The sequence below is a fragment of the Nyctereutes procyonoides genome, unplaced genomic scaffold, assembly GCF_905146905.1.
Source record: "Nyctereutes procyonoides isolate TBG_1078 unplaced genomic scaffold, NYPRO_anot_genome, whole genome shotgun sequence".
NCBI classification, from domain to species: Eukaryota; Metazoa; Chordata; class Mammalia; order Carnivora; family Canidae; genus Nyctereutes; species Nyctereutes procyonoides.
In genome coordinates, this window is record NW_026575044.1 from 38,077,749 (window position 1) to 38,103,288 (window position 25,540).

The following is a 25,540-nucleotide window of genomic DNA, read 5'->3' on the forward strand; positions in this document are numbered from 1 at the left end:
TATGAGAGAAGCTTCGTTCAGGCCTGAGTTATTGTTGGTTGTGAGTTCAATGTCAATGAGTTAGTATCTTCCAACAGAAACACAAATAAAACAAGGTTATGATCAACTGACTGATGACCAGAGGCTCACGGGAGCCCAACTCTGTCCGTCCCCTCAGAGGGATGGTCCAGCACTGTGTCTGCAGCCAACTCAGCGCTCACGGGAGACTTGATGACTTGACCCAACGCGACTACTGTGGGTAATGGGAGTGACTATACACATGACCCCTGAATAACACAGGTTTAAATGTGGGGGGAGGGGGAATCTGTTTTTACATGAATTTTTTTTTTACATTACTGTGCTATAAACTTATTTTCTCTTATGATTTTCCTAATAACATTTTCTTTCCTCTTGCTTACTTTATTTTTAAAATTTGGTATATAATACATATAACATACAAAATATGTGGTAGTTGATTATTTATGTTATCAGTAAGGCTTCCGGTCAATGGAGGACTATTATTAGTTAAGATTTTAGGAAGTCAAGATGCCTGGGTGGCTCAGGGGTTGAGCGTCTGCCTTTGGCTCAGGACGTGATCCCAGAGTCCCAGGATCAAGTCCCACATCGAGCTTCCTGAAGGGAGCCTGCTTCTCCCTCTGTGTCTCTGCCTCCCTCTCTGTCTCTCATGAATGAATAAATAAAATCTTTAAAAAAAAAAAAAAAAGATTTTAGGGAGTCAAAGTATACATAGATTTTGACTATGTGGGGAGTCCGCACCCTTAAGCCCCATGTTGTTCAAGGGTCAATGTATAAGCCAAAAATGTTACATTAAAAATTCATTCCCTTAGAGTAGAGGCATTAACATAGGAAGACAAAGATGGGAGGCTGAACTCTGAAGAAATGTCAAAGTACTTGGTCACCCAGTCTAGGCACACTCTAGGTCTCTGTCCATAGCTCAGAAGTCCTTGACCAACATTAGCCCCAGGGTGCAAGGGCACGGGGTGCCATCCTTTTGTTCCAACATACATGATGCTCAGGACTGCATGGCAGCCTCACCCCTCTGGGCCTCTTCAAGGTCCCTTCTTGTCCATCTCAAAGTCTACAGCTTGGCCCCTGTAGGAAAACCAAGGCTCATCTGGAAGCCATGGAGTGACCTCACTCCACTCCACCCCTATAGTCCTCTAACTACCGGGATCTGATATTCCCTTTCCAAACTGATCCTCAGAGAGTGATTCTCACCAGAGTCTGACAGCATCCAAGGTGTGTAGCCAGAATTCAGACTCAGCTCTCTCAGTCATCCCGGCAACTCTCCAACAACTCAAAATGAGAAAATCAGCATATATTCTTACACAGCAGAACCTTTTAAAAAGCATTCAGGGAACACGGGAGAGGTGTCAGGCCATTCAAAATTCATCTTATGAGTCATTCAAATGCCAGCAGGAAAAACGGGCTGTAGGATAAGGGAACACTGTTGAGTCGAAACCTAAGACCCAAAACTAAAAGCTAAAAAAAAAAAACATAGGGGAAAATGTACAAGCCACCCCACGAGCCTGGGGTCCTGCCACATGGGGACCACATGAGGCCAGCTGCCCCAGACAGAAGTTCTCTTGTGCTTCAACTCTGACCTGAGGTTGAAGGGAATGGAAATGGAACTACTAGCTCTAGACGTGGTTATACAAGGCTGAGCTAGCTCCCAGCGCAAGTGGGAGATGCCAATGTTAATAAAATGTCACCTCAATTACTTTTGCCAGGGTTATAAAAAGAAACTGGAGACTTCCTCCCTTGGGCATCTTCTGTTAATTGCCATTTATAAAAGTTCTGTTTGCTAGGCCTGGAATATGCATTATTTTCCCTTTGAAAACAAAAAGAAACTTCTAAAATATCAATCAGCATTCCAAATGGCAAAGCGATTTGTTTTCCAACTCACACTCTCAGATCAGCTCGGGAGTCTGTCTGAAATGCAGGCATCTGGTAACAATTTGTGACAATATAAAATCAAAGCTGAACTCCCGTGTAAATATTTTTTTTTTTTTTGCCCAGATTTCACCAGTCTGCACGTATCTTATCCATTTCCTTATATTCCAATCTTGACTTTTATTTTCCTGGCTCCGAAAGAACTAGAGTCACACATAACAAATGTCACACCTCTTAATAAGCTCTACAGGCTAAATTCTTTCCAGCTCTGTGAAATGCAGCTTGCAGAGAGGGTGTATCTAGATTGGGAGACTGAATTGAAATATATCATTCCCATCTCTTCCAATCTGCCTGGCCTCAATTATTCACTTGCATTCGATGCAAACAGGGCTGAATTAAAACAATCTGGTTTCGTCACTATCTACTCATAGTTGCTCCCTACTGACACATCCATTGTCAAACATGGGCTGAATCGGGGTAAATGACTCAAACATCAGCATATATTCTTAGACAGTGAAAGGGTCGAGCAGTATGAGCGTCAAGAACCACCACCTGAATTCTCAAACAGAACCCATTTTGGTCAGGAAGGTCACAAAACGTGTTTTGATAAAAGTATGCACGTGTCACAGCCAATAATGCACAGTGGCAGGAATATGGACTCATAGGTTAGACAGGATCCCTGCTCTGCCGAGCTCTACGTGACTTGGCGGGAAAAGCAAGCTCCCTAGAGTTCAGTTCCCTCATTAACAGGGTGATGTCAGCCCCTACAAGATATGCAGAGCACCAGCAGAGTATATGGGATACAATAATCACATTGGATATTTACTGAGAACTAACTACATGCCAGGCGCTGTGCTAAGTGCTCTACGGAAATCACTGGATTTAATCTTGGCAGTCATACCGTGAGGTGTCTGATTATTAAATACTATTTCCTCATCTTTACAGATAAGAACTGGGTTCCACAGGGATTACAGAATCTGCCCAAGGTCACACCCAGGAAACAGCAGATCTGGGATGTGAAGTGCTTTCCATATGTCAATGTTCAGCTCAGAATGTCAGTATTCAGTAAACATGCCATTATGATGAAAAACCACCAATAAAACAAGAAAGAGACACAATTGTGCTGAAATATTAACACAGCACCCTGGCCTTACACTGAATCACGGAGCAAGTACGAAGTCACCCCGACACTGAATCCCTGCAGCCGGCCATCATGCAGATTCTCAAGTGGTGGCTCTTTTAGTCGTGAAGAGTATCTTTATCCCCAATCCCCCACGTTCAGATCATTTGGATTTCAGCACCTGGTAACGAACTGCAATACGCACAAGCTGAACTAGGAATTGTTTGGAAAATCTTATCTCACTCAAGGATGTTTTCTTCTTTAATAAAAAGCAATTAGGGATGCCTGAAGGGCTCAGGGATTGAGCATCTACCTTTGGCTCAAGTCTTGACCCCGGGGTCCTGGGATCAAGTCCCACAGAGGGCTTCCCCACAGAGAGCCTGCTTCTCTCTCTGCCTACGTCCCTACCTCTCTCTGTATCTCTAATGAATAAATATAATCTCAAAAAAATGTTTTTAAGTCAAGTCTTTAACTGAAATTAAATGAATACAATCTGCTTTAGGGTATTTTTTTAAGTTGATATGTTCATCATTTACCTTAAAAGAGGATTAGAATTTTTATGTCAAAAAACTTGGGAATGAGCATAAAACCTGAGATCATCTCTGCCTAAGCAGAATATCCTTCTCCATGTCAGAAGAACAAGGAAATGTATGCATCTTCACTCAAAAAGTTATTTATGATCCTACAGATAGGTCACTTCAAACTCTGGAGAGTAAAAGCATAGCTGGGGTGGTGGGGGAGAGGGTGGCACAGAGACAGTAAGAAGAAAGAAGGCTGGGCAGCCCCGGTGGCTCAGCGGTTTAGTGCCGCCTGCAGCCCGCGGTGTGATTCTGGAGACCCGGGATCGAGTCCCATGTCGGGCTCCCTGCATGGAGCCTGCTTCTCCCTCTACCTGTGTCTCTGCCCCCCCCGCCCCCGCCTGTGTCTCTGCCTCTCTCTCTCTGTCTCTCACGAATAAATAAATAAAATCTTAAGAAAAAAAAAAAAAAAGAAGAAGGTCCTCTTCAAGTCTACAGTTTTTCTCTTTAATCTCACAGCACTGGATCGTGTCTGTGCCCTACCCCGTCCCAGAGACAGAAGGGAGGCCGCGTCATCAGTTCACACACTAGAAGCCTGGGCGTGGCCCTGGATGCCCCCCTCTCTCCCACCCTCCACAGCCAAACCACCTCCAAGTCCTAAACCCCTGTGGAACCCACCCACTTCTCCACCCCGCCCCCCCCATCACCACCACCCTCACGAAAGTGGCCACCACTTCCTTTCCTTCCTCGATCAAACCCAGCGGTGGACCCTGGTTTCCTCCTTCCCACCTGAGGCTCCCCTCATCTCATCCTCTTCCACACTGCAGCGGCATAATCATTTCCAAACCAAGGTTTTGGAAATGATTCCACCCTGATGGAAACCCTCTGATGGCTTCCCGACCACTGTCATGGTGACAATCAACATCCCCAGCGCGGCCCTGAGTTCACTCGCCCTTCTTACTCTGTGCTCTAGACTGGCCCTTGGTCGGCATCCTCTGGGGCTCCCAGGCTGGTCTTGGGGCCTGCGCAGTCCTCCCTGCCCCACCAACTGCTCACCCGGCCCCAGTGTCTGCTTACCCTCCAGACCTTAGCTCAGCAGGCACGCCCACAAGCCAACCTTCCCCACCACAGCTGGGTCAGACACACCATGGCACTTATGGCAGTCTGTGACAGGACCAGGGACCTCCCTGCTTTAACATGCAACCACAGCGGCCATCTTACACTTGCTGGGAGATTATCCACATCTCTCTCCAACTGGACGTAAGCTCTATGACACCAGGGACCAGCAAGTCACCTGCAAGTTCTGTCCATTCTATTCCATCTGGAGTCCATTACCCCCCTGCCATCTCCACCCTCGGCCAGGCCACCATGTCTCTTGGCAGGATACTCACCTGAAGGCAAGAGGCTCCCAAATGTCTCCCCACATCCAAGCCTGACCTCCTTCAATCCATTTGCCACACAGGTGTCAGTGGGCCCTTGAAATATAAGCCAGAGAGCACCACTCCCCTATGTAGTTCTCCAACAGCTTTCAACTGCAGCTGTAAGACAGTGGGAACTGGGCAGCCGGGTGGCGCAGCAGTTTAGCGCCGCCTTCAGCCCAGGGCCTGATCCTGGAGACTCGGGATCAAGTCCCACATTGGGCTCCCTGCATGGAGCCTGCTTCTCCCTCTGCCCCTCTCTCTCCCTCTCTCCCTCTCTCTCTCTCTCATGAGGAAAAAAAAAAAAAAAAGGCAGTGGGAACTCCCCACCATGTTCTACAAGGTTTGGTGGATTACAACCCCTGCCCAACTCTGGGGCCTGAGCTCCCTTGGCCCCGCATCCACCATGGTCCAACTACCCTGGCTGCCTTCTCCCTTAAACACATCAACCATGTTTCCATCTACGGGCCCCAGGACACATGGTTCTCGATGCCTGAAACCCCTATGTCCCATCTTGACTGGCTAACTGCTTTGTTATCTTAGAAAAACCTTCCCCGGCCACTAGATTTAAGAGATGCAGACAGACTCACAACAACTCCCTCCATAGCATTCTTCAGAATTGCTTGATGGGGACACCTGAGTGGCTCAGTGGTTGAGGGTCTGCCTTCGGCTCAGGGCATGATCCCGGGATCTGGAATCAAGTCCCACGTCAGGCTCCCTGCATGGAGCCTGCTTCTCCCTCTGCCAGTGTCTCTGCCTGTGTGTGTCTGTCTCTCATGAATAAATGAAATCTTTAAAAAAAAAAAAAAAAACGCTAAGACCTCCAAAATGAGATGCCAAGAGGAGGCAGGGAAAACTAATGCGAAAGAGCCAGGTGTAGAAGTTCACCAGACACATGGGGGGGTGGGGCAGAGCCTAAAGCAGTTGTGTGGAGCTTCAAACCCGAATTACCTGGGCTCTCGACAGAGTCTGGCACCAAGAGAGAACTTCCACTGATTCACACTAGGATAACTGTGTTGAAGCAAAATAAAAAGAGGTCACATTACACCAGACACTGTTTACACCTTCCAGGAGGTACAATAAAGCTCAAGACACAAGAGGCTTTCTCCACAGCAACTGCTGGTCCTCAGCTCCAGAATGTCCGATTCAGGATGGCTGGGGTATGGCCTGGGAAGCTGCGTTTCGAATGAGATCCTAGGTGATGCCCAGGGACCACATTCTGAGAACGACTGGTCTGCCACTAAGACAAAAGAACTGATCAAAACTAGAACTGTTGGGACACTTGGATCGCTCAGCAGTTGGGTGTCTGCCTTCAGCCCAGGGCGTGATGCTGGAGTCCTAGGATCGGATCCCACTTTGGGCTCCCTGCATGGAGCCTGCTTCTCCCTCTATGTCTCTGCTTCCCTCTCTGTGTCTCTCATGAATGAATAAATCTTTAAATAAAAAAAATTTAAAAAAAAACTAGAACTGTCACCACAGAGTTTAGGTTTTCCTCCCCAAATTCCACAGTGCCCCAGCCACGTAGAGACATGCCTTCGGGCTGTGCACTGGGACTTTTGTACTTTCCCACTGGCCGGGAAGAGGAAGGCTGGTCCATACATGCAGAGAACCTGATCCAAGTCGGACTCTGAGACACTGCCATTCTGGTGTTTCCCAGGGTTGCCATCACAAAGTAACACAAGCTGGGCAGCTTCGAAAAACAGAAATTGATTTTCTCACAGTTCAGGAGACTAGATATCCAAAATCCGGGTATCGGCAGGGCTGGTTACCTCTGAAGGCTCTTGAGAAGAGTCCTTCCTTGCTCCTTCCCACTTCTAGTGCTTGCTGGCAGTTGTTTGGCATATAGATGCCTTGCTCAGTCTCTGTCTCCATCCTCCCTGGTGTTCTCCTCTCTGTCTCTTGTGTTCATGTTTGCCTTCTTATGAAGACACCGGCCCCCGGCTTCGGGGCCTCCCCTACTCCAGTAGGCCTTTAACCAATTACAGCCGAAAAGACCCTACTTCCAAACAAGGTCAACATTCTGAGGCTCCAGGTGGACATGAATGCTGGGGACATTATTCAACCCAGTACACATTTCAAAGGTTGCAGAGGTAGGTGACCCAAGGGACCGCAGAGATTACCAGTAATGCTGCCACTGAGGGGCATGCCCTCCATCCATGTCACGATGACAGGCTAGCATCACGTATCTGTGATGGTCAGAGGCCCCCACTGTCCTCTGGGACCCCTCCAACAGTTTCATCAATGATCTCACCCCCCTCCCTTAGGGAGAAATTTTTAAGCTTCCATGAACCCCTGATATTCTTCCTAAAATTCTGCAAGTGTAAAAAGCAGATGAACTCTCTAAAGACGAAAATTTTGGACACACACAAGTTAGGTCTTTCTGAAGTGACAACTAGGATGCCAAAAAGGTTAAAGACGGGGCAGCTAGGTGGCTCAGTAGGTTAAGCATCTGCCTTCACCTCAGGTCATAATCTCAGGGTCCTGAGATCAAGCCCCACATCGGCCTCCCTGCTCAGCAGGACGCCTGCTTCTCCCTCTTTCTCGGCCTGTTGCTCCCCCTAATTGTGTTCTGTCAAATAAATAACATTTTCTAAAAAGGGCTAAAAACATAAGGTACTTCTGTGTCCATCCTCCTCCTTCTGACCTGCCTCCGGCTGTCAAAAATCCAGCTCTGCTCACACTGCCCCTATTCAAAAGCCTCCCTCCTTCCTCTGAAATAAAGCTCATGTCCACAACTAAGTACTAGTGAGCTGTGCCATCACACCGCCTGCAGCCCCAGCTTCAGGGCCTCTGCTCCCCCTGTAGGAACAGCCGCCAGACTCTGACCTCTCTTGCTACCCGGAGCCCAGCTGCCTTGGGCTATAGTTCTCTCCTAGAAGGCAGGCACTGGCCCCACTGATCTATGAACAGTGAACCCACTTGATTGTCCACACAGAGGCGTGTGAACAACCTAGCACAAAGATGGGTGTGGGTTGCTGCCAACCCAATGCCAAGCCACACTGGGAGCCCTAGACAAAGCCTCAACTCTAACTCTATTCAAAGAAAGGAGCTGAGGCCACATGCAAAGGGACCTATGAACAGGGAGGGGAAGGGGAGGAGGCCAAACCACCAGAGAAGAACCCAACTGACTCCATGGTCATGACCACATGGGCCCCAGGGGTGCCCCAAGGTCCCTCACACTCAAGAGGATATCCTGCTTAGAAAAGGAGGCTGGGCAGGCAACACACAGACCACAGAATGAGGCTATGGCTTCTGCAAAGGGAGCGAGCAAAGGTGCATCTTCTAGAATTGTCTTTGGAGGTAGCAGTTCCGTATGTGTCCCGGGCAGCATCTTCCACATGCCTGCATGTAGGCCAGATCAGCTGTCGCCCTTAACCTCGCCACTTTGCTGCTCCAAGGGTACAACACTGAATATTTGAATTCAGCCCTCCTTGCTTCCCTGTCCCTGAGACATTTTGGCAATGGAAACTGTCAAGACTCCAGTGTAAACAGAGGCAAAATGCAGGGCCTAATGGAAAGGGTATTGTTTTCCTTCATCGCTCTGATTTTACTTTACTACTATTTATGAAATTAAAACAATGCAGCAAATTATCTGTTCAGTGTACCATAGCATGAGCTCCACCAAGGCAAACAACTGTGTTCCAGATGATCTTAGCAGACCCTGTCAAGTGGCTCAACTACTTCTCAACAGACCAGAAAAGGCACAGGGCAATTCTGAGTGGAATTACCAGCTCTTATTTTCACTGATCGACTACCAAGAGCCAAACCTCTGTGAGGTGCTCCATGTTGCATTCTTAGTTTAGTGCTTGCAATATCCCAAAGGCATTATCCCCATTCTACAGACGAGGATGTTGAGGTTCAGAGGGGTGAAATGAGGTGCCTCAAAGTATTGTACATTGCAGAGCCGTCCAACTCCAAAGCTGGTCTTTCCAGTCTGGAGTCCGTTCACCCAGTGAGCTAGGAGGAGGCCCAGCAGCAAGGGGCAAGGAAGCAGGAATACCACCAAACTAGGAGTTGGAGCAAGAGGTTGTTACTGGGGAAATATTCCACAACCAGGCTTCTTGGGCCTGCCCCAGAGGTTATCACGTGAAAATCAGCACCCCCGCCTGCTGAGAGGCACTGGCTAGCCAAAACTATGGCACAATATTTCTTTGTACTTCAGCACACTGAACACAAAATTCCAGCTCTGCCACACACACAGTTCATGACCATGGACCTCTTCGTTCTTAATAGGCTTGACTTCCTAATTTATAAAAGCGGCTACCACATTGCCTTTTTAAACTTGATGAAAATATTATATATGAAAACATTCTGTAAACTGTAGAGCCCTGAACAAGCAAATAGAACTTACATCATCAGATGCTTTGTTTTGTGATGGATAAAATCGAGTCCCCCAATTACCCCCCACATGACCTTGGATATCAGTAATCTTCCTTCTTCATTATTTATTCTCCCTCCAAAAGCAAACCTTATTCAACTCATTAAATGTAATACTTAATGAGAACCACCTTTCAACATCAGACCAACCATTTGTCCTCTAGCATGCCAACGTTTGTCTTTAAGCAAAACTAGAGACTTCGCCTGACCTCCAGTTCCTGACCTTCCCTACCCCCTTCCTAAGACAATCAAAGGAGACACCAGGTAATAAACATTGGTTTTATAAATCACCAGGTTAATGAGTAAAGTGCTTTAAAATAAAAGCCAATGTGCTATGCATCTTTGGCATTCTCGATATTTTATTATTTTCTTCCTGGTTTGTCATCTATCATGGAACTGAACTTAGGTTCAATTCCATGATAGTACACCCTGGCCTTATATCAAGGTGGCTGAGTGGTTGAGCATCAGGTCGTGATCCTGGGGTTCTGGGATCAAATCTCGCATCAGGCTCCCCACAGGGAGTGTCCCTGCCTCCCTGTCTCTCTCATGAATAAATAAATAAGATCTTAGTCATCAAGCATAAGACCAGGCCCTTTCACACATACACATATCATAATAGTCCAAGTCCTAAACTTCCAGTATTTGCATGTGCTGCTTTACAAGCTTTTGCCTTTGTAACTAGATGTGCAGCAATAAACTCCAAACCCCATTAATGATAACCCTGTTAAATATAAACTAGTATGCAATTATCCAAAATGCTAGTACAAACAAAAAGGGGGGAAAAAAACCCAGGAAACTCTGATTAGTTATGTGTTCTTGGAAGCTTTTAAAAACCAAACAAAAACAAAAATACAGCATCACAAAGTTTGTAAAAGGGAAGAATGCCTGATACTTTTGTGACTCCTACACATAATGCTAAATGGTCTGTTTGAGCTCCACTGTGTCTGTGATAAGGCTTGGTTTTTAAATTGCAAGTAGGCTGAAACTTGAGGGGGGGGGTCCAGTGTTTGAGGTGGAAAGTAAGTGGGGGGTGGCCTTTGGGGAAATTCACAAAATCGTATGAAGGAACAGATTCTTATTAAAAAAAAAACAAAACAAAAAAAACCTCTGGTTTTCAACACTTTCTCTGCTGGTGACATTCTGTACACCCCCCAGGGGGAGAATGGAACCAAACGATGTGTGGTGTGGCCTTGATACACGTGCTAGTAAACCAGCTGGGGGGTGGGGGGATCCCTGACTTGTAAAGTTGATGGATTCCCAGGATGGAAATAATCCCAGCAGGACTGATTCAGGGTATCGACCAGCTCAGATCCCCCAGTTGGTTGTCCTACCACGGTATAGGAGCCAGCTATCACACACTGGGTCTATAGCATAAACCCGCTTAGAAGTCAGAGAAACCAGAGTCGAGGTCCCAGCTCTAGACCCCAATTAGGCCTTGGGCAAGTTTCCTTTACCCTCTCCAAACCTCAGCCCCCATAGCTCTAAGACATAGCATCCCTATTCCACAGGATAGCTACATAAATGAAACAAAATGATGCCTGCGAAGTGCACAGGATTTTGAAAGGCACTGAGAACTCCATGCCTGTTCCCTCCCCTCCCCTCCCCCAGGGGTGAGGCGGGTGGGATGGGGGTACAGCTTATATCACCTGACTCACGCCCACAACATTCGCGTGGAGAGGTTACTTATTGCAGAACTGAGGAAGGAGGCGGTGGGGGAGGCGGTTTTACCAAATAAAGGGTTGGGGGTGACCGCTGCCATTAAAATAAAAAGACCTAAAAAAGCTGTGGGGGGGGGGTCACCAGGATTGCTGGGGAAAGGGGGAGGCTTTGAGGATAAAAGTGCCCCATAGAGGCACTTGACGGGATGAACACTGGGTGTTATTCTGTATGTTGGCAAATTGAACACCAATACAAAATAAATTTATTATTAAAAAAAAAAGTGCCCCATAGAATTTTAAGAGGGTCTGTCAGTGTCTTAATCCCAAATTGCCTTACCAAGGATCAGGGAATGTGGGTTTTGTTTGGTTCTGTGGTTGCTCTATAGAGGGAGCTCCTCCACCTTGCTGAGAGTCAGCTCCAGGTCATCACCAACAAGCCCTCCCCCCCCCCCCCGGAGCCAACATCCAGAAAGGGGTCCAGCCAAGTAGGTACAGACCCACAGGGAAGACAGAAAGTCAATGCTGAGACAATGCCCTTGGTGCCAAACATGAGGGCTCTGCAGGGTGACAGGTCAGAAATGAAGGGGCCTCTGGGGGGCGGGGTGGAGAGTGGGGACTCTTCCCATGGAGAAGAGTCAGAGCCTGGGGTGCCCTGAGGAAAGCCATCACAGCATGGACAGGACAGGCAGCATGGGGGTGTGGTTGGTTCAGGGGGGTTGTGGTGGTTGCCAGAAGGTGGCCACACATGAAATACAAGGAATTTAAACCTGACAGGGTCAGACATGGGTTTCACAAAGTTCCCTCTAGCAGCCTAGGGAGGAGAAGGAGTGGGTGAGTCCAAACAGAAGCCAGGAGCCTCCAGAAGGCAAGGGCAGTGAGGGCGGCCAGGGAGGGGCAAAGGGACCAATGCACACCTCCGAGGTCCAGGGTGCTGGGCGAGGGCCAGGGGTCCGCACACGTCTTCTGTAAGGAGCCAGAGAATAAATGGTTTAGGCTTGTGGACCATGTGGTCTCTGCCACAAGGACTCAGTGCTGCCTGGTAGCACCAGGGCAGCCAAAGACAATACAAAAATGAATGGGTGTGACTGCTTCCCAGAAGATGTTATTTATAAACAGCCCCTGGGCCACAGTCAGCAGACCCCTGAGTTAGGGGAAAGAGATACAGAGGGAGAAGATACAGAGGGTCCAAACAAAGGAAACACACCCAGATGGAGGTAGTATTATTCCCATCTCGCAGGTGGGAGCCTGGCGGTCATGATCACAAAGGACACATCAGGGCCCTGGGGCCACAAACAGTGCCGGAGTGCCAGGCTCACTCCTATTCCCGCCACGCTGTAAACAACGTAAGGCATCTGGTAAAGCAGCAGATACATCAAAACAGCAACAGAAGTGACAGAAATCCAGATGTGGCTGAGAAGAGTTTGGGAGGCAGGGCAAGCTCTGGACTGGACTGGGCTGCTAGGGTCTCAGGAATCTGTGTCCACCCGGGCCCATCCTCTGGGCCCTCACCCACAGAAGCCCCCCAAAAGGCCAGAAAGCCAGAAACCTAAGTGAGGAAGCCACAGGGCGCTAGCAGTGGCTAGCCTCCGCACACACGCCTCCTGCCCAGTTTGGCTGAGCCCAGGTGAACAAGCGCTCATGAGTCTGCGTCAAGCCACAGTGAAGGCAAAGACCCCGGAGCCAGGCCGCCTGCCTCTGAACCTGGCCCCCTGGCCTGCGTGTCCAGGCTCCAGGGACTCTCCGCCTCACAATGGGGGTGAGGCAGGAGTGCTGGTGGATGGTTATACACACCAACTTGCTTAATCCTCATCAAGCGCTTAGGAGAACACCTGGGACATGTTTGGTAAATAAAAATACTGTGTCAAGGCCCAGAGCCAGGTCCCAGGGGAGAGGGCGTTTAGTGAATAACAGGTTCAGCTCTCACCAAGTGCTCATTGGCCCACTTAGGTTATTTACGTCTCCCAACAGACAGGGACCACCTTTCAGGTCTCTATCTCCCATGATTAGCACACTGGCAGCTCATAAGTGAGAGTTGTTCAATGTTTGTTGAATAAATGACACAAGGCAGTAAGTTCCCAACCTAGAATTTTCCTCTACTACATACCTGACAAGAGCACCTGCAAAGTCACCCTCTGCCCACTCTGTGACCATGGATTCCTGCCCCTCCATGTCGTTAGGCTGGAATCAAGGTCTACAAAGTGCTTTGCAAACCTGATGACCCCCCCTGAGCAAGAGAGGACATTAGTACAGATCTCTTTCTCAATGGGGTGGTGTCAGTTGCAGACTGACCAACTCATGAGGCAGTGGCTTCCAGCTTGGCTGGCCTCTTCAAGTGACCACTCCAGTTATGACACCTTCACTGCCAGAGGGAGTATAGCTGAAGGGGTTTGTAAAGCTCTCCCTTACACTGGGGGGAATCCACTCATTCCCTCATTCATCAGCACACGTCCCGCCAACTGGCGCCCACGTGGGACAAAGTGGATGCCACTTCTGCAGCCAATTCTAAGGTTAGGTTACCTACACATCCCGAGCTAAACACATACCTACACCCCGGCCTCGGCGGTGGCAGGCCCACCACTCAGAGCCCCAAGCCAGGAAAGGCGGCAGCTCATCTAACCCAGCCCTCTAAATCCATGAGGAAACTGAGGCCAAAGGTGTAAAGTGACCCCATCCAGGGTTACTGGGCACAGCCAGGGCTGACCCAGAATCCAGAGCTGCCAAGGGCTGACTGGCATTCCTGATGCTCAACAGGTCACCTCACCTGGCCTCACCCACCATTCCTTCCCAGTGTGCTTTAGAGGCCACCTGCCCTGGGCCCCTCTCCCCACCTAACAGCTCTCCTTCCTATGGGAAAAAGTCCATGCAGGCGGAGTTCCCCAGGACAGCTGTAGGGACATGGGACAGAGCCATGCTGCCGCTGCCCTGCCCCCTTCCAAAGGGCAAAAGGTCACACTTGAACTAGCTGCCCTTTCTGGGTACTTGCCAGCGGTGAGCAGGCTTCCGATTTATTTCCCCTTCTGAGTTCACCCACAACATTACAGGCTCTGTGAGCGCACGAGGGAGGGCAGCGGGTGAACCTCAGGACACTGACCTCAGACCCCGACAGGGCACAGCCTCCGCAGAGTCCTGGGTAAGCGTCCAGACCAGGGCCTGGCCTGCCTGGGACTGCAGCTCTGGCCTCTACAGTTCATGTTGCTGGAAAGATGGCTTAATAACCTGGGTTTGCTTATTGCCGGAGGAGACCAAAGTCCTGTACGGACTTCTAAAATCCAGACAGGTCAGGTGGCTTACAACAGGAACATGGAGTGGTGATGTGCCTCATGTCACAAAGCAGGGAGGTGACAAAGTTGAGGGGAAACGTCCATCCCCTGGTGAGCCCACATGTGTTTTTCTTTTCAGCGAAGACAAGGACTACAGTTACAGCACATGGACCTTCACCCCAATGGGGCAAAGGAGAGGGAGGGGTGGTTAGAAGATCCAAAGCAGCCTGAGCTCTGCCCCAACTGGTCTGAATGACCTTGAGTATGTTACTTAATATTTCTGACACCTGGTTTCCTTGCTCTTACAACCAACTGGGACAATCACAGTACCCAGTAAAGCCTTCCTTTTCAAAATCTGTGCTCATTTGCATCCCACGAAGCTGTCAGAAATACAGAACTGAGGCTCTCCCAGACCTGCAGGATCAGAATCTTCCCCATTTTTTTTTTTCAAGGTCCCAGATGATTCTAAAAATATTTACATTTGAGAAGCCTGGATATCAAGCATTTGGGACACGCCCACACGGAGTCAGCCCTCAGCAATTATGTGAGCCCAATTCACACATGAAAGGGCCCAAGACCAGGCCAAGACTTTCTAGAGGAATCAGACCCAGAAAGGCTGATTACTTGCCCAGCATCACGCAGTAACTTCAGAATTTGAACCCAAGACTTGGGAGTTCTTTTGTACCATGCACCCTCTTTCCCATGTAAGAGCTAACTCTCCACCCATAAGGCATGATGCTAACACAGGTGCTGGAAGAAGCAAAACCCTCATGTTTTTCTAAATTAATTCCCAGATCACTGTGCAGGGTCCTCTGTCAGGCCCGGTGGCACACTGCTGGCTCACCTAGGCTCGACTCTGTGCTTCTGGGAGGCTGTCTGCCATTCAGAAGATCAAGGAGGTGGAGCAACCCAGGACTGCTGCCAGCTGCTGCCAGAGATGAAATTTCTAAAGTGAAAGGAAGGGGATCCCTGGGTGGCGCAGTGGTTTAGCGCCTGTCTTTGGCCCAGGGCACAATCCTGGAGACCAGGGATCAAGTCCCACATCGGGCTCCCGGCATGGAGCCTGCTTCTCCCTCTGCCTGTGTCTCTGCTTCTCTCTGTCTATCATGAATAAATAAAATCTTTAAAAAAAAAAAAATAAAGTGAAAGGAAGCCTTAAAACACACCTTATAAATTTACACTCCCTTTCACCTATTAACACCTTCCCCATGCAGCTGGCACCACCCAAACAGAGAACACAACGGGATGTCAAGCTAGAAGGCATCTTTTTGGCTTCCCACCTCTGACACCTAGCCAGAGAGCAAACCCCAGCATGTTGGCTTCCCAGGGTTGGAGCCCTGTCCACCAGGCTGGAAGATGCCCAGGCCCGCAGGACACAGTTCCCCAGACGGTCCAACGGAGACAGGAGCAAAAGGTAGGGGCCCAAACAAAGATTAAATATGTGGGGGGGGGGGATGGCTAAAGAATAGAGAATCACACTAGAATGACTGACCTGCTGTATTCCAAACATTTACAGTCAACAGCTCCAAAACTGTTCTAGGGCCTTCCACATGGAAGGTATCGCCATCCAGACTTGGATGTCAAAGATTCAGGTTCCTCTCTCGGCCAACACTGGGTCTGTGACACAATCTACACATAGGGTGGCTGTGCAGAGTCAATGACATATTATGTCAAATTTCCAGCCCTAAGCACAGAAATAGTCCCCAGGCCTGGGCACAGAAATTTTCCTCTGTCATGTTTTAAAGTCTGCAAGTACAAGCAATGATTGGTTTCTACAAGTGTCCAGGCAGAAAGAACACAAAGTGTTTCACGATTTTAGACTGAGAAATTCTGATTTTTATATAATCATAACACACTCAATAGAGGACATCTCAAGTTCATTCTAAAAGGCAGATTTCAGGTTAACTATGGCAATGCTTTCCAAACTTTCATTTGTATATGAATCATCTGGGGATCTTGTGAAAATGCAGATTTGCACTCAAGTAATCTGGAGTGGGGCCTGAGAAGTTTGCATTTCTAAGAACTCTGGTGAAGCTCAAGTTCCAGAGCCCACGCTTTTGAGCAGCAAGGTTCTATGGAATTCCTTAAATAGTAATAGACACATCCAAGGAAGGTTTAATTTGATTTAGAAAGGACATCCCAAGAGAACACCCATGAAGTAGTATATGGAGCCACCCTGGCTAGCAGGGTTTCTTGAAGGCGGACCACCAGGAAAAGCCAATGGCGTTCTTGTAAATTGGCCCTGGGCCCTATTCAATGAGTTTGTACCCTATATCACACAGCCTAGGCAGGTGGAAGTAGGCTGTAGTGATCATAAAAGCAGCACGCTTCTGACAAAAGTCTCAAAAGCAGCATGGTGTAGGAAACAAAGCATCCTAGAAGATTAAGTTCATGACCACTCCAACAGCTGTGGCCAAGCAAGGCTCTTCAAGGCCTTTCTTAAATCCCTGTTTTACCCATTTACCACCTCTCTGTACATTAAATTTCATGCTGTTTCTGTTGACAGCTGTAATTAAAAAAAAAAAAAAAAGAAGAAGAAGCCTCTTATCAAGTTGCCAGATACGGATAATTCCTAAATTGTAGGACGAATGTGACTGTCAGGAAGCACCTTATACTGACTGACTCATCGTAATGCGTGTGCTGGGAGGGTGAAGAGATCACTACAACATCCAAGGAGTTCATATTTATGAGACTGGAGATTAAATTCTGGCTATTATTTTGATCCGAAATACTAACACTGGGGCGCCTGGCTGGCTCAGCTCGTGGACCATGCGACTCTCCACTTCAGGGTTCTAAATTCCAGCCCCATGTTGGGTGCAGAGATTACTTAAAAATATAATCTTGAAAAAAAAAAAAAAAAAAAAAAAGCAACACAGAAAATCTTCCATATCCCCAGAAATGAGATTCCTGGAGACAAAGTGTGAGGTAATCTGATCTCCAGCTGCTTCTAGCGCAGGAACACATCTGTCTAACCATGAGACACAGGCCAGGCTTGCACACTGGCTTAGAATAACATGTATGTTTAGTACAATTCTTGTCATGACCCCCTGGCCTGGCTGGGCTTACGCTCGAACTACAGAGTCATTATGAACCAGTGTGTGATATCAAGCGGTAACAGCAAGCTGCCCAGAAGCTGCTGAGTGTGCACCAATCACCCAGAAGGGATTCCCCTCTTGCGCACTTGCCCACTAGCGGGGAGATGCGTGCTCTGACAAGAAATGCCAGGGCCAGACTGTCACCTGTGGCCAGCATCGCTAATTCATCCATGCAATCACCACGCTGCCTCTCCATTCCACGCCCCTCCCTGCAACCATGAGCAATCACACCGTGTGGCTACACACCAGGCAGGGTCAAGATTTCGCCCTGTGGGAAGAAGGAAACTCAAGAGCAAATTTCTGGATGAGCCTGTCTTGTTTTTCCCCATTTGTCCGTTGGGGGAGGAAGTTAAGTTTTCCAATAGGCCACCTTCTTAACTTAGGCCAGAAAAAGCCTGAGCTTTTGGGGAAAGCAGTACAGGAGAGAGGCTGTAACAGAAAATGTTCTCCTTCCTCCCTCCAAGCCTGCAAAATGTTTCCATTTTAAAAGGGGAAATTAAGGCCCCCAGAGGTTAAAATAACTGAGCCGAGGTGGAGCCCAGGCTATAAGTGACTTCATAGGAGGCCTTATTAACTACCGAGAGGATACTCCCTCCCAGGAAACAGGCCTGCATTTCTCCACTGCTCCCCGCTCGCTTCTTTTCCCAACTCGGTCCCGCTCCTTACACAGACCTAATTCCCAACTGTCCTCTGAACATATGTTGACAAACTCCAGCTATTTCCTTCACAATAAGCAAATGTTCATAGTTTTGCTGAGATGCCTAAAACCTGCAGATGACTTAAACTGGCAAATACGAGCTTTTAACGAGCTCTAGCAAATTCATCTTGGATTGGGGGGGGGGGGGACAAAAACCTTCAAGCCCAATTATTCCCAGTCCCCAAACTCGGAAGGCCCGCCCGGAGCTAGGAAATGTAAGACACTTGTATTTCTCAGGAAAGCAAAAGGAAAAGTCCCAAGTTTTCCTGGGACACGGGACAACTTCGAGCGCAGGCAGGAACTCCCCTCTGGAGGGGTTCACCGCGCGTCTTCCAGAAGTTCGGGCTCATGCGCGCCGCGCCGCCAGCAGCCGGACCCTCCGCCGGGCTCTGCGCCCCGCCAAGCCCGGCCTGGCCTGGCGTGGGGAGCGCGCGCCTCCGGATCCCGACCGCGTCCCTATTAGTTCGGGATCCCTCTCTTGCAAGCGGGAGGTCCGGGTGCGGCTTCGGAAGCGACTCCCGCCACTTGCAGCCGAGCGTGCCGCCGCCGCCCCGCGAGTGGGGCTCACGCACACGCCTGCGCCCGCACACGCCCTGCGGACTCCGCCTCTTTCGCGCGCCCTCCTGGTTCGGGATCCCGGCCCGAAGCCCCCGGATCCGGCCGGGCGCGGGCAAGGCGGGGGCGGCCCGGGTCCCGCCGCCAAGGGCCAGCCGGAGGGACGCGGGGGGAGGTGCGCGTGGCGTCCTGCACACTCACCGGGACCTCTGCAGCTGCTCCAAGGCGCTGGCGCTGGCGCCCTGGGCCGGCTGCTCCAGGGCGCAGTAGTTCTGCGAAGTCGGCCTGGAGAAGGCGATGGGCAGGATTCCCTGAGTGAACGAGTTGAGGCGACCCCGGCTGCCGCTGCCGCTGCCGCTCCCGGGGGTCCCGGAGCCCAGGAAGGCGGCCGCCGGCACCTGCACGCTGAAAAAGGCGTCGTCCTCCTCCAGCTCCTCCCGCCCGGCGTTCCCGGGCCCGTCGGGCAGCTGCGGCGGGGCGCAGGAGGCGGGAGGCGCCGGCCGGGGCGGCTGGGGCTGCTCCCCCGACGCCCGGCCCGCGCCCGGGGGGCTCAGGAAGCCCCGGGGCGCCCCGGGCCCGAGCCCCGCAGCGTGGCCGCCGGGGGCCAGGGGCGGCAGCGGCGCGGGCTGCGGGGGGCAGGGGCCCCATCCCGCCGCCGCCGCCGTGCCCGCCGCGGCGAGCGCGTTGCAGCCGCCCCGCTCGGCGGCGGCGAGCAGGCTGAGCCGAGTCCTCGCGCCGCAGGCGCTGCCGGCGCCGGGCTTGGCCGCGCCGCTCTCCTCGCCGCCGCCCCACTCCTCGTCCTGCAGCGGCGGCCGGCCGTCCAGCGAGATGTTGGTGAGGAAGGAGAGGGCAGCCTGGCGGCGCCGCGGGTCCATGCGCGGCTTCCTGGGGGGCTCGGGCGGCGGCGGCGGCGGCGGCGGGGCCGGCGCGGCAGCCGCGGGCTGGGGCTGGGGCTGGGGCTGCGGCGGCGGCGGCGGCTGCAATCCGCTGGTGCCCGCGGCGTCGGTGCCGGCGCTGCTGCTGCTGCTGCTGCTGCTGCTGCTGCTGCAGGCGGCCGTGCCGGTGGCGGCCGTGGTGGCGGCAGTCGCCGCCATTGTGTCCGTCTGCGGCGATATTTCCGCGATGCCCGGAGAAGCGAGCGGCGCCCGAGTGCTAAGCGGCGAGCGCGAGCGCCGGTGACCCGGGCTGGGCAGGGCGCGGGGCGCGGGCGGCGTGCGCGGCGGCCCGGCCCCCCCGCGGGCGGGCCATGCTCGGCCCCCGGTGCTGCGGCGGGGGACGCGGCCGCCCCGGGCCACGCGCGCGCCTGGCTGCCGGCCGCTGGCTGAGTCGCGCGCTAGCTCGCCGCCCGCCGGCCGCCGGGTCCGAGCCCTCCCCGCCTCCGCCCGCCGCCGCCGCCGCCGCCTCGCGGGCTCCGGCGGCGCGGCCCGGGAGCCCGTATCTATAGGTGCGCGCGCCCTGCGCTCGCGCCCCGAAGCGCTCTTTGCAACAACACGGTATCACGTGTGGGGAATGAAACCTGGGAGGAAAACAAAGCCGCCGGCGGCGGCCGCGGAGGCCGGCGGCGGGAGGAGGAGGAAGAGGAGGAGGAAGGGAAGCCGAACGGGCGGCGGGGCAGCGGTCCGGCGGCGGCGCAGGGGCCCGAGCGTGCTGCGGGGCGCGCGGGGCTCCAGGGGCGCGCGGGAGCCGGCGGAGGGAGGCGAGCACGCTGTGCCGCCGCGGCCGCCCTGGGAATTGGGGGCGGTGGTGGTGCGAGCGGAACCCGGGGTCGGGCTGGAGCATGCGGTCCCGGGAGAGTTGTGGGTCCGCAGGGTGGTTGCTTGGAGGGACGCTGGGATTTGGCCCACGAGCTTGTTACCTGGACCCCGCGCTGCCACTGGGCGCCGAGAAGTAGGTCCTTATTACTGTTAGGCGCGGAGATCACAAGCCTTTACGGGGACAGCCCCACCTCAGAGCGGTCGCCGAACTACTACGGTTGCGTCTCGTTCATTCCCAGGCCGAGGGGCCGAGGGTGCAGCCCCGGGGATAAATGCACACACACCCACACACCCCTCGGTGCATAAGAGCCCAGGCGCATCTGAGCATCTCCTGTATGGGCGGGCTGATTTACACATCCCCATTCGATGGTGCTGTCACTTTTCATCTCTTAGCAAAGGCCAACATCAGTTTTTACTGTGAAGACCGAGATAAGCTATGATGGCCTCACACCCTTTTCCCCTTGCCACCCTGCAAATTTAGTGGACTCTGACCTCTTTTTATCCCATATAAACTGGGGAAGATATGGACCGCTACTTTCTGTCATTTTTTTAAATGAACATCCCTTTGGCCCCTACCATATCTTAAGATGGGTACCTGCCCAAGGATTCGGTGATGTTCCAGAGCAGCAGACTGGGAGGAGTCAGAGAATGCTGGACCTCGGCCCCAACCCCCAACAAATGCCTGTGTTGGCAGAGGAGTATGTTGGGGCGGGAATGGGGGCGGGGGGGCGGGGGGCACCGGGAGCGATCTGAAAACGAGTACCGGTTTCCCTATGCGTTTGAGATGACTTACCAAATGCACTTTATTAAGCTCTGCGACATCTAAGACACCTCTCTACACTTTTCAGAGGGAGAAGCAATGTGTTTAAGATCAAGGGATTAATTTAATTAAAGGTTTAAATTTAGCCCTGGAACTAATGGGTAACACTACATTGAAATTCCACTCCACTTCAAGTTCAGGAAAGTAAATTGAGTAATGTAGAGCAAATACACCCTGTCCAGAGATGTGCAGCCAACCTGGAGTATATGAGATATGGGTGAGTTTCAGGTTACATTTGCTTAGGACAAACATAGCGTGTGGCCCTTTGCATGCTTTTAGGCATTTTTAGGCATTTTATGCCATTTTTAGGCCTTTTTGAAAAAGTGGAGAATGGGATCTATTTATAGCAGCCTTATATAGCAGCTAAGTCAAAACTCGGTGACCAGCTCTGTGACATTTCATTAGGAGTTTAATTATTTTGTTTAACTAACTACCTTGAAACTTCCAAGTGGCTTTATTACAATTAATTTAATTTGTGTGACCACTGGCCTGGCTGTGCTGGCAGGCAGTATTAAATGAAAGACACCAACCCTGTTCATGTTAAATACCTGTTTTTTATTACAAAAATGATAAATGTAAATTGCACAACATTTTGAGAATAAGGTAGGTAAAGAGGAGTTTTAATAAAAAAGCATCACTAACAATCTTTTTTTTTTAAGATTTTATTTATTCATGAGAGACAGAGAGAGAGAGAGGAGAGGGAGGGGGGCAGAGGGAGAAGCAGGCTCCATGCAGGGAGCCCATTGTGGGACTCGATCCTGGGTCTCCAGGATCAGGCCCTGGGCTGAAGGCGGCGCTAAGCCGCTGAGCCACCCAGGCTGCCCATCACTAACAATCTCATCTGCTGTGGAGATAACTTCAACTTTTTATTTCTCCTGTATTTTTAAACAAGTCAAAGCATCCTGTTCGCGTCTTGTGATTTTTGCTTGTTATGTTGTGATCATCTTTTCACTTAGAATTTTCTTTTATAGAATCATTTTAATGACTGCATGATGTTCAGTTCGATGGACCTGTACCCTATAATAAATATTTAGGTTGTTTCCATTTTTGCCGTTATAAAGAAAGTGGTGATGACTTCCTTTTTCTAAATCTTGCTGCCATCCATTAATATTTTCTTAGGTTAAATAGATGCTGGGGCCAACGGAGCATCATGTTTTCAAGGCTTCCCATCCAAAGGTTGTTCCAATTTGCTTCCTCACACTCTTGCCAGCAATGTCAATTTTTTCTTCCATCTTCATTTCTTTCTCCATCTCATATAACTCTTTGCCTATTTTAAGTGCCAAACATGCAAATTAATCTCAAATATTTATTAAAGCATCAAAGAAGAATCAATATCTTATTTAACCTCCACACTGTTCCTGTGATCGATTCTCTTATATAGGGATCATGAGAGATACGGTTTATTGTTTACCTACTGTGTGCCAGCCACAGAATATTTCCAGGTCCAACCCTTTGCACCCTGCAAGGAGGGGCGGTGGTGTGTTATTCTCAATGTTTTACGGATGAGGCTCAGAAAAATTAAATAATTTGCCCAATGACATCTAGCTCATAGCTGAGCCAGTACACAAACCTGTCATATCCAAAGACCCATACGTGGTCCTGCGCCCTCTGCTGGTGAGGATGTTTTATGGGGAGGTCCATCTCCAGATTTAATCTTATATTTGAACTTAAAAGTCAACTATCATGGAAGCAGTACAAACTTTGGAGGAAGAGGATCTGAGTTTCAAGCGAGGATCTGAGTTTCAAGAGCAACTTCTCCAAGCCAGTTCCCTTTGCAGGTTATCCCGAGCTACAAATGAGACCGATTCAGACGTATTTGTAAACCTTAAAGTACTTTTAAAAATGTAAATTGTTGGGGCACTTGGATGATTCAGTCGGTTAAGCATCTGCCTTCGGTTCAGGTCATGATCTCAGGGCCCTGGGATGGAGCCCAGAGTCCCGCTCCCTGCTTAGTGGGGAGTGTGCATCTCCCTCTCCCTCTGCCCCTCATCCCTGCTTATACATGTGCTTGAGCTCTCTCTCTCTCTCCACCCCCCTTAAATAAATAAATAAAATCTTTTCTAAAAAAGTCAGTTGTTATTTCTACCAGCACAATCTGCCTACTCCCGGATTTATTCCAAATTCACTTATTTTTCAACTACTTAATCACTAATTAAATATTATTGAGGAACAATGAAACATAGCACCACCTCTCTGGGAAAGGAAAAAAAAAAAAAGCGCAGTCCTTTGCCCTTGTGCCCCCTAGAGCAAAAATAGTGGAAAACAAAGCCAAAGCTCAGGGCACATTTAAATAAAAATGGGAGGCAGATTAAGTGCTCAAATGAGCAATCCCACTAGTACTGTGAAGGTTATCAAAATATGAGGCAGGACCCTTTTATTTGAAGTGAGGTCCTGCGGGGGAGGCCTGAGGTAAGAGCCAGAATTTCTTTTTTTTTTTTTTAGATTTTATTTATTCATGGGAGAGACACAGAGAGAGAGGCAGACACAGGCAAAGGGAGAAGCAGGCTCAATGCAGGGAGACCCATGTGGGACTCGATCCTGGGTCCCCAGGATCACGCCCCGGTCTGAAGGCGGCGCTAAACCGCTGGGCCACCGGGGCTGCCCAAAAGCCAGAATTTCAACTGACCTGGATGCTAAGGAACAAAGGGAAAGGACACTTCAGAGAGAGGAAGTTCTGCATACAAATTCCTCCCTGGATTTCAAGCAAAGAGGACTAGAACTGGAAATGTAATTCTTGATCTGCCAAGGTTTTTTGTGTTTTGGATCCCCCCACCCCCACCCTGTTTCATATTGCCCCTTTTCAGTACCCATTCTGAAAACTTTTTCTGCATGCATCAACTGTTTTGATTGACATGGATGGGAGTCAATTAAAAAAGAAAAAGAACCTACAAATAATCACTGACCCTTTAAAAACAATAATTCTGCAGAACAAGAGGTATGAAGATTAGCTTAGAGATGACTGTGGATGGCGCTCAGAACAAAAGCCATCTGACACTGTGGAAACAAGGGGCTCTGCTGCCAGCTTAGGTTCTTTCAGACTTGTGATCTTTGGGGGCCCCAGCTTGGGAAGATTATGAACCTTTTGCATGGATTGCTCCATCTGTAAAGGTAGGTTTCATAATATTTTACCTTGCAGAGTTGTGGGGATTCGTGATCATATAAATTATGTAACTAGCAGAGGATCTTAAGTAGGCAGCTATTATTAGAAAAACGCAAAATAAAAAAAGGTACACACAACAAAGACCAGAGTATCTTAGGTTCCACGTTTTTGTTGTTTTCACTAGTCCTGCCAGAGAGGCAAGACCACGAGAAACTTCAGATGCCACCTTCAGTTTGGATCAGATTCTATTACTGCATGTTCCGTAAAAGCCCAGGCTGCTGCGCACGGCGAGAACTCACCCCAGGCTAGTAGGTCTAAAATACAGGCAGAGTGCCTGTGAGAAACTGCTGCTTCCCTTCGTCAAATGAAAGTTCCGTTGCCAAGAGTAAAAGTGGAGAATGCCCAACACATGGCCCTCAACACCCCGGCTCTTCTCCCTGCAATTACCTTTCCCATGGGGATTTTTTTTCCCCCATGGGGATTTTTGATGGTTTCTCTCGCTTCTCTTGGCCAGGGATACGGGCAGTGAGTTGCGAGGGGCGTCACTGTTTTCCCTTTACAATTTGGCACAGATACTTTAATTTCCTTCCTTAATTTCTCCAGGACATCTGAGACCAAATGCAACATCTAAATTAGACTTGACTAGAAGCTCAGATATTTAAAGAAGAATTGAAGTCAGTGAGTACATAGAGTCACATATAGCAGATCATAAAAGGTGACTTACTCATGGTCCTCATCTCAGTATTTACTAAATGCCAATCCCATGCTAGGTTCTGTGTTAGGCTCTGTGAATACCAAGGAGAACGGAGTGTGATCCTGTCCTGGAGCCCTCAAACTAATGGCAAAGAAAGCTACGTCCATATTGTCACCGAAAATGCATCAGTATTTGAAAGAAAGAGCTGTAGGCATGGGGTTCAGCTAAACCCCAGCATACCTCCTAAAACAGAGGTTATTTCAGCCTTTGCCCCTACCACCAGCCACTTAAGACACCCTCCTCTTCCTACACAGGAGATGCCCAGGGAAGATGCATTCCTGCGACTTCCTGCCATAGTACGATCCTTCAAGTCTCCTTGTCGTGCATGAAGTCCTGCCCTTCCCTCCGTGGTTGGTACCTGCAGACCCTGCCACTGTCCACACCTAGGCCCACATAGGAGCATTTTGCCTCCAGACCCCTCACACTATGTGGAGGACAGAGGGAGAATGGTATTTTACTACAGTCCCTGCCTCGGATGATGTAGGGCCTCCAGGCTTTTATAACTTATTTGAGAAGCTGAG

At 50.1% G+C, this 25,540-nt stretch overlaps 1 protein-coding gene across 1 annotated transcript in view; it reads right to left on the reverse strand.

Annotated features, from left to right (window-relative positions):
- The window catches only part of CABLES1 (Cdk5 and Abl enzyme substrate 1), a 116,879-nt gene extending 97,056 nt beyond the window's left edge, over positions 1-19,823 (reverse strand). Inside the window, exon 1 of the mRNA XM_055323619.1 lies at positions 18,793-19,823. Within this exon, the coding sequence (XP_055179594.1) occupies positions 18,793-19,685 (893 nt within the window). The 5' untranslated portion in view covers positions 19,686-19,823. The remainder of the gene's footprint in view (positions 1-18,792) is intronic.
- Between the last annotated feature and the right edge of the window lie 5,717 nt (positions 19,824-25,540).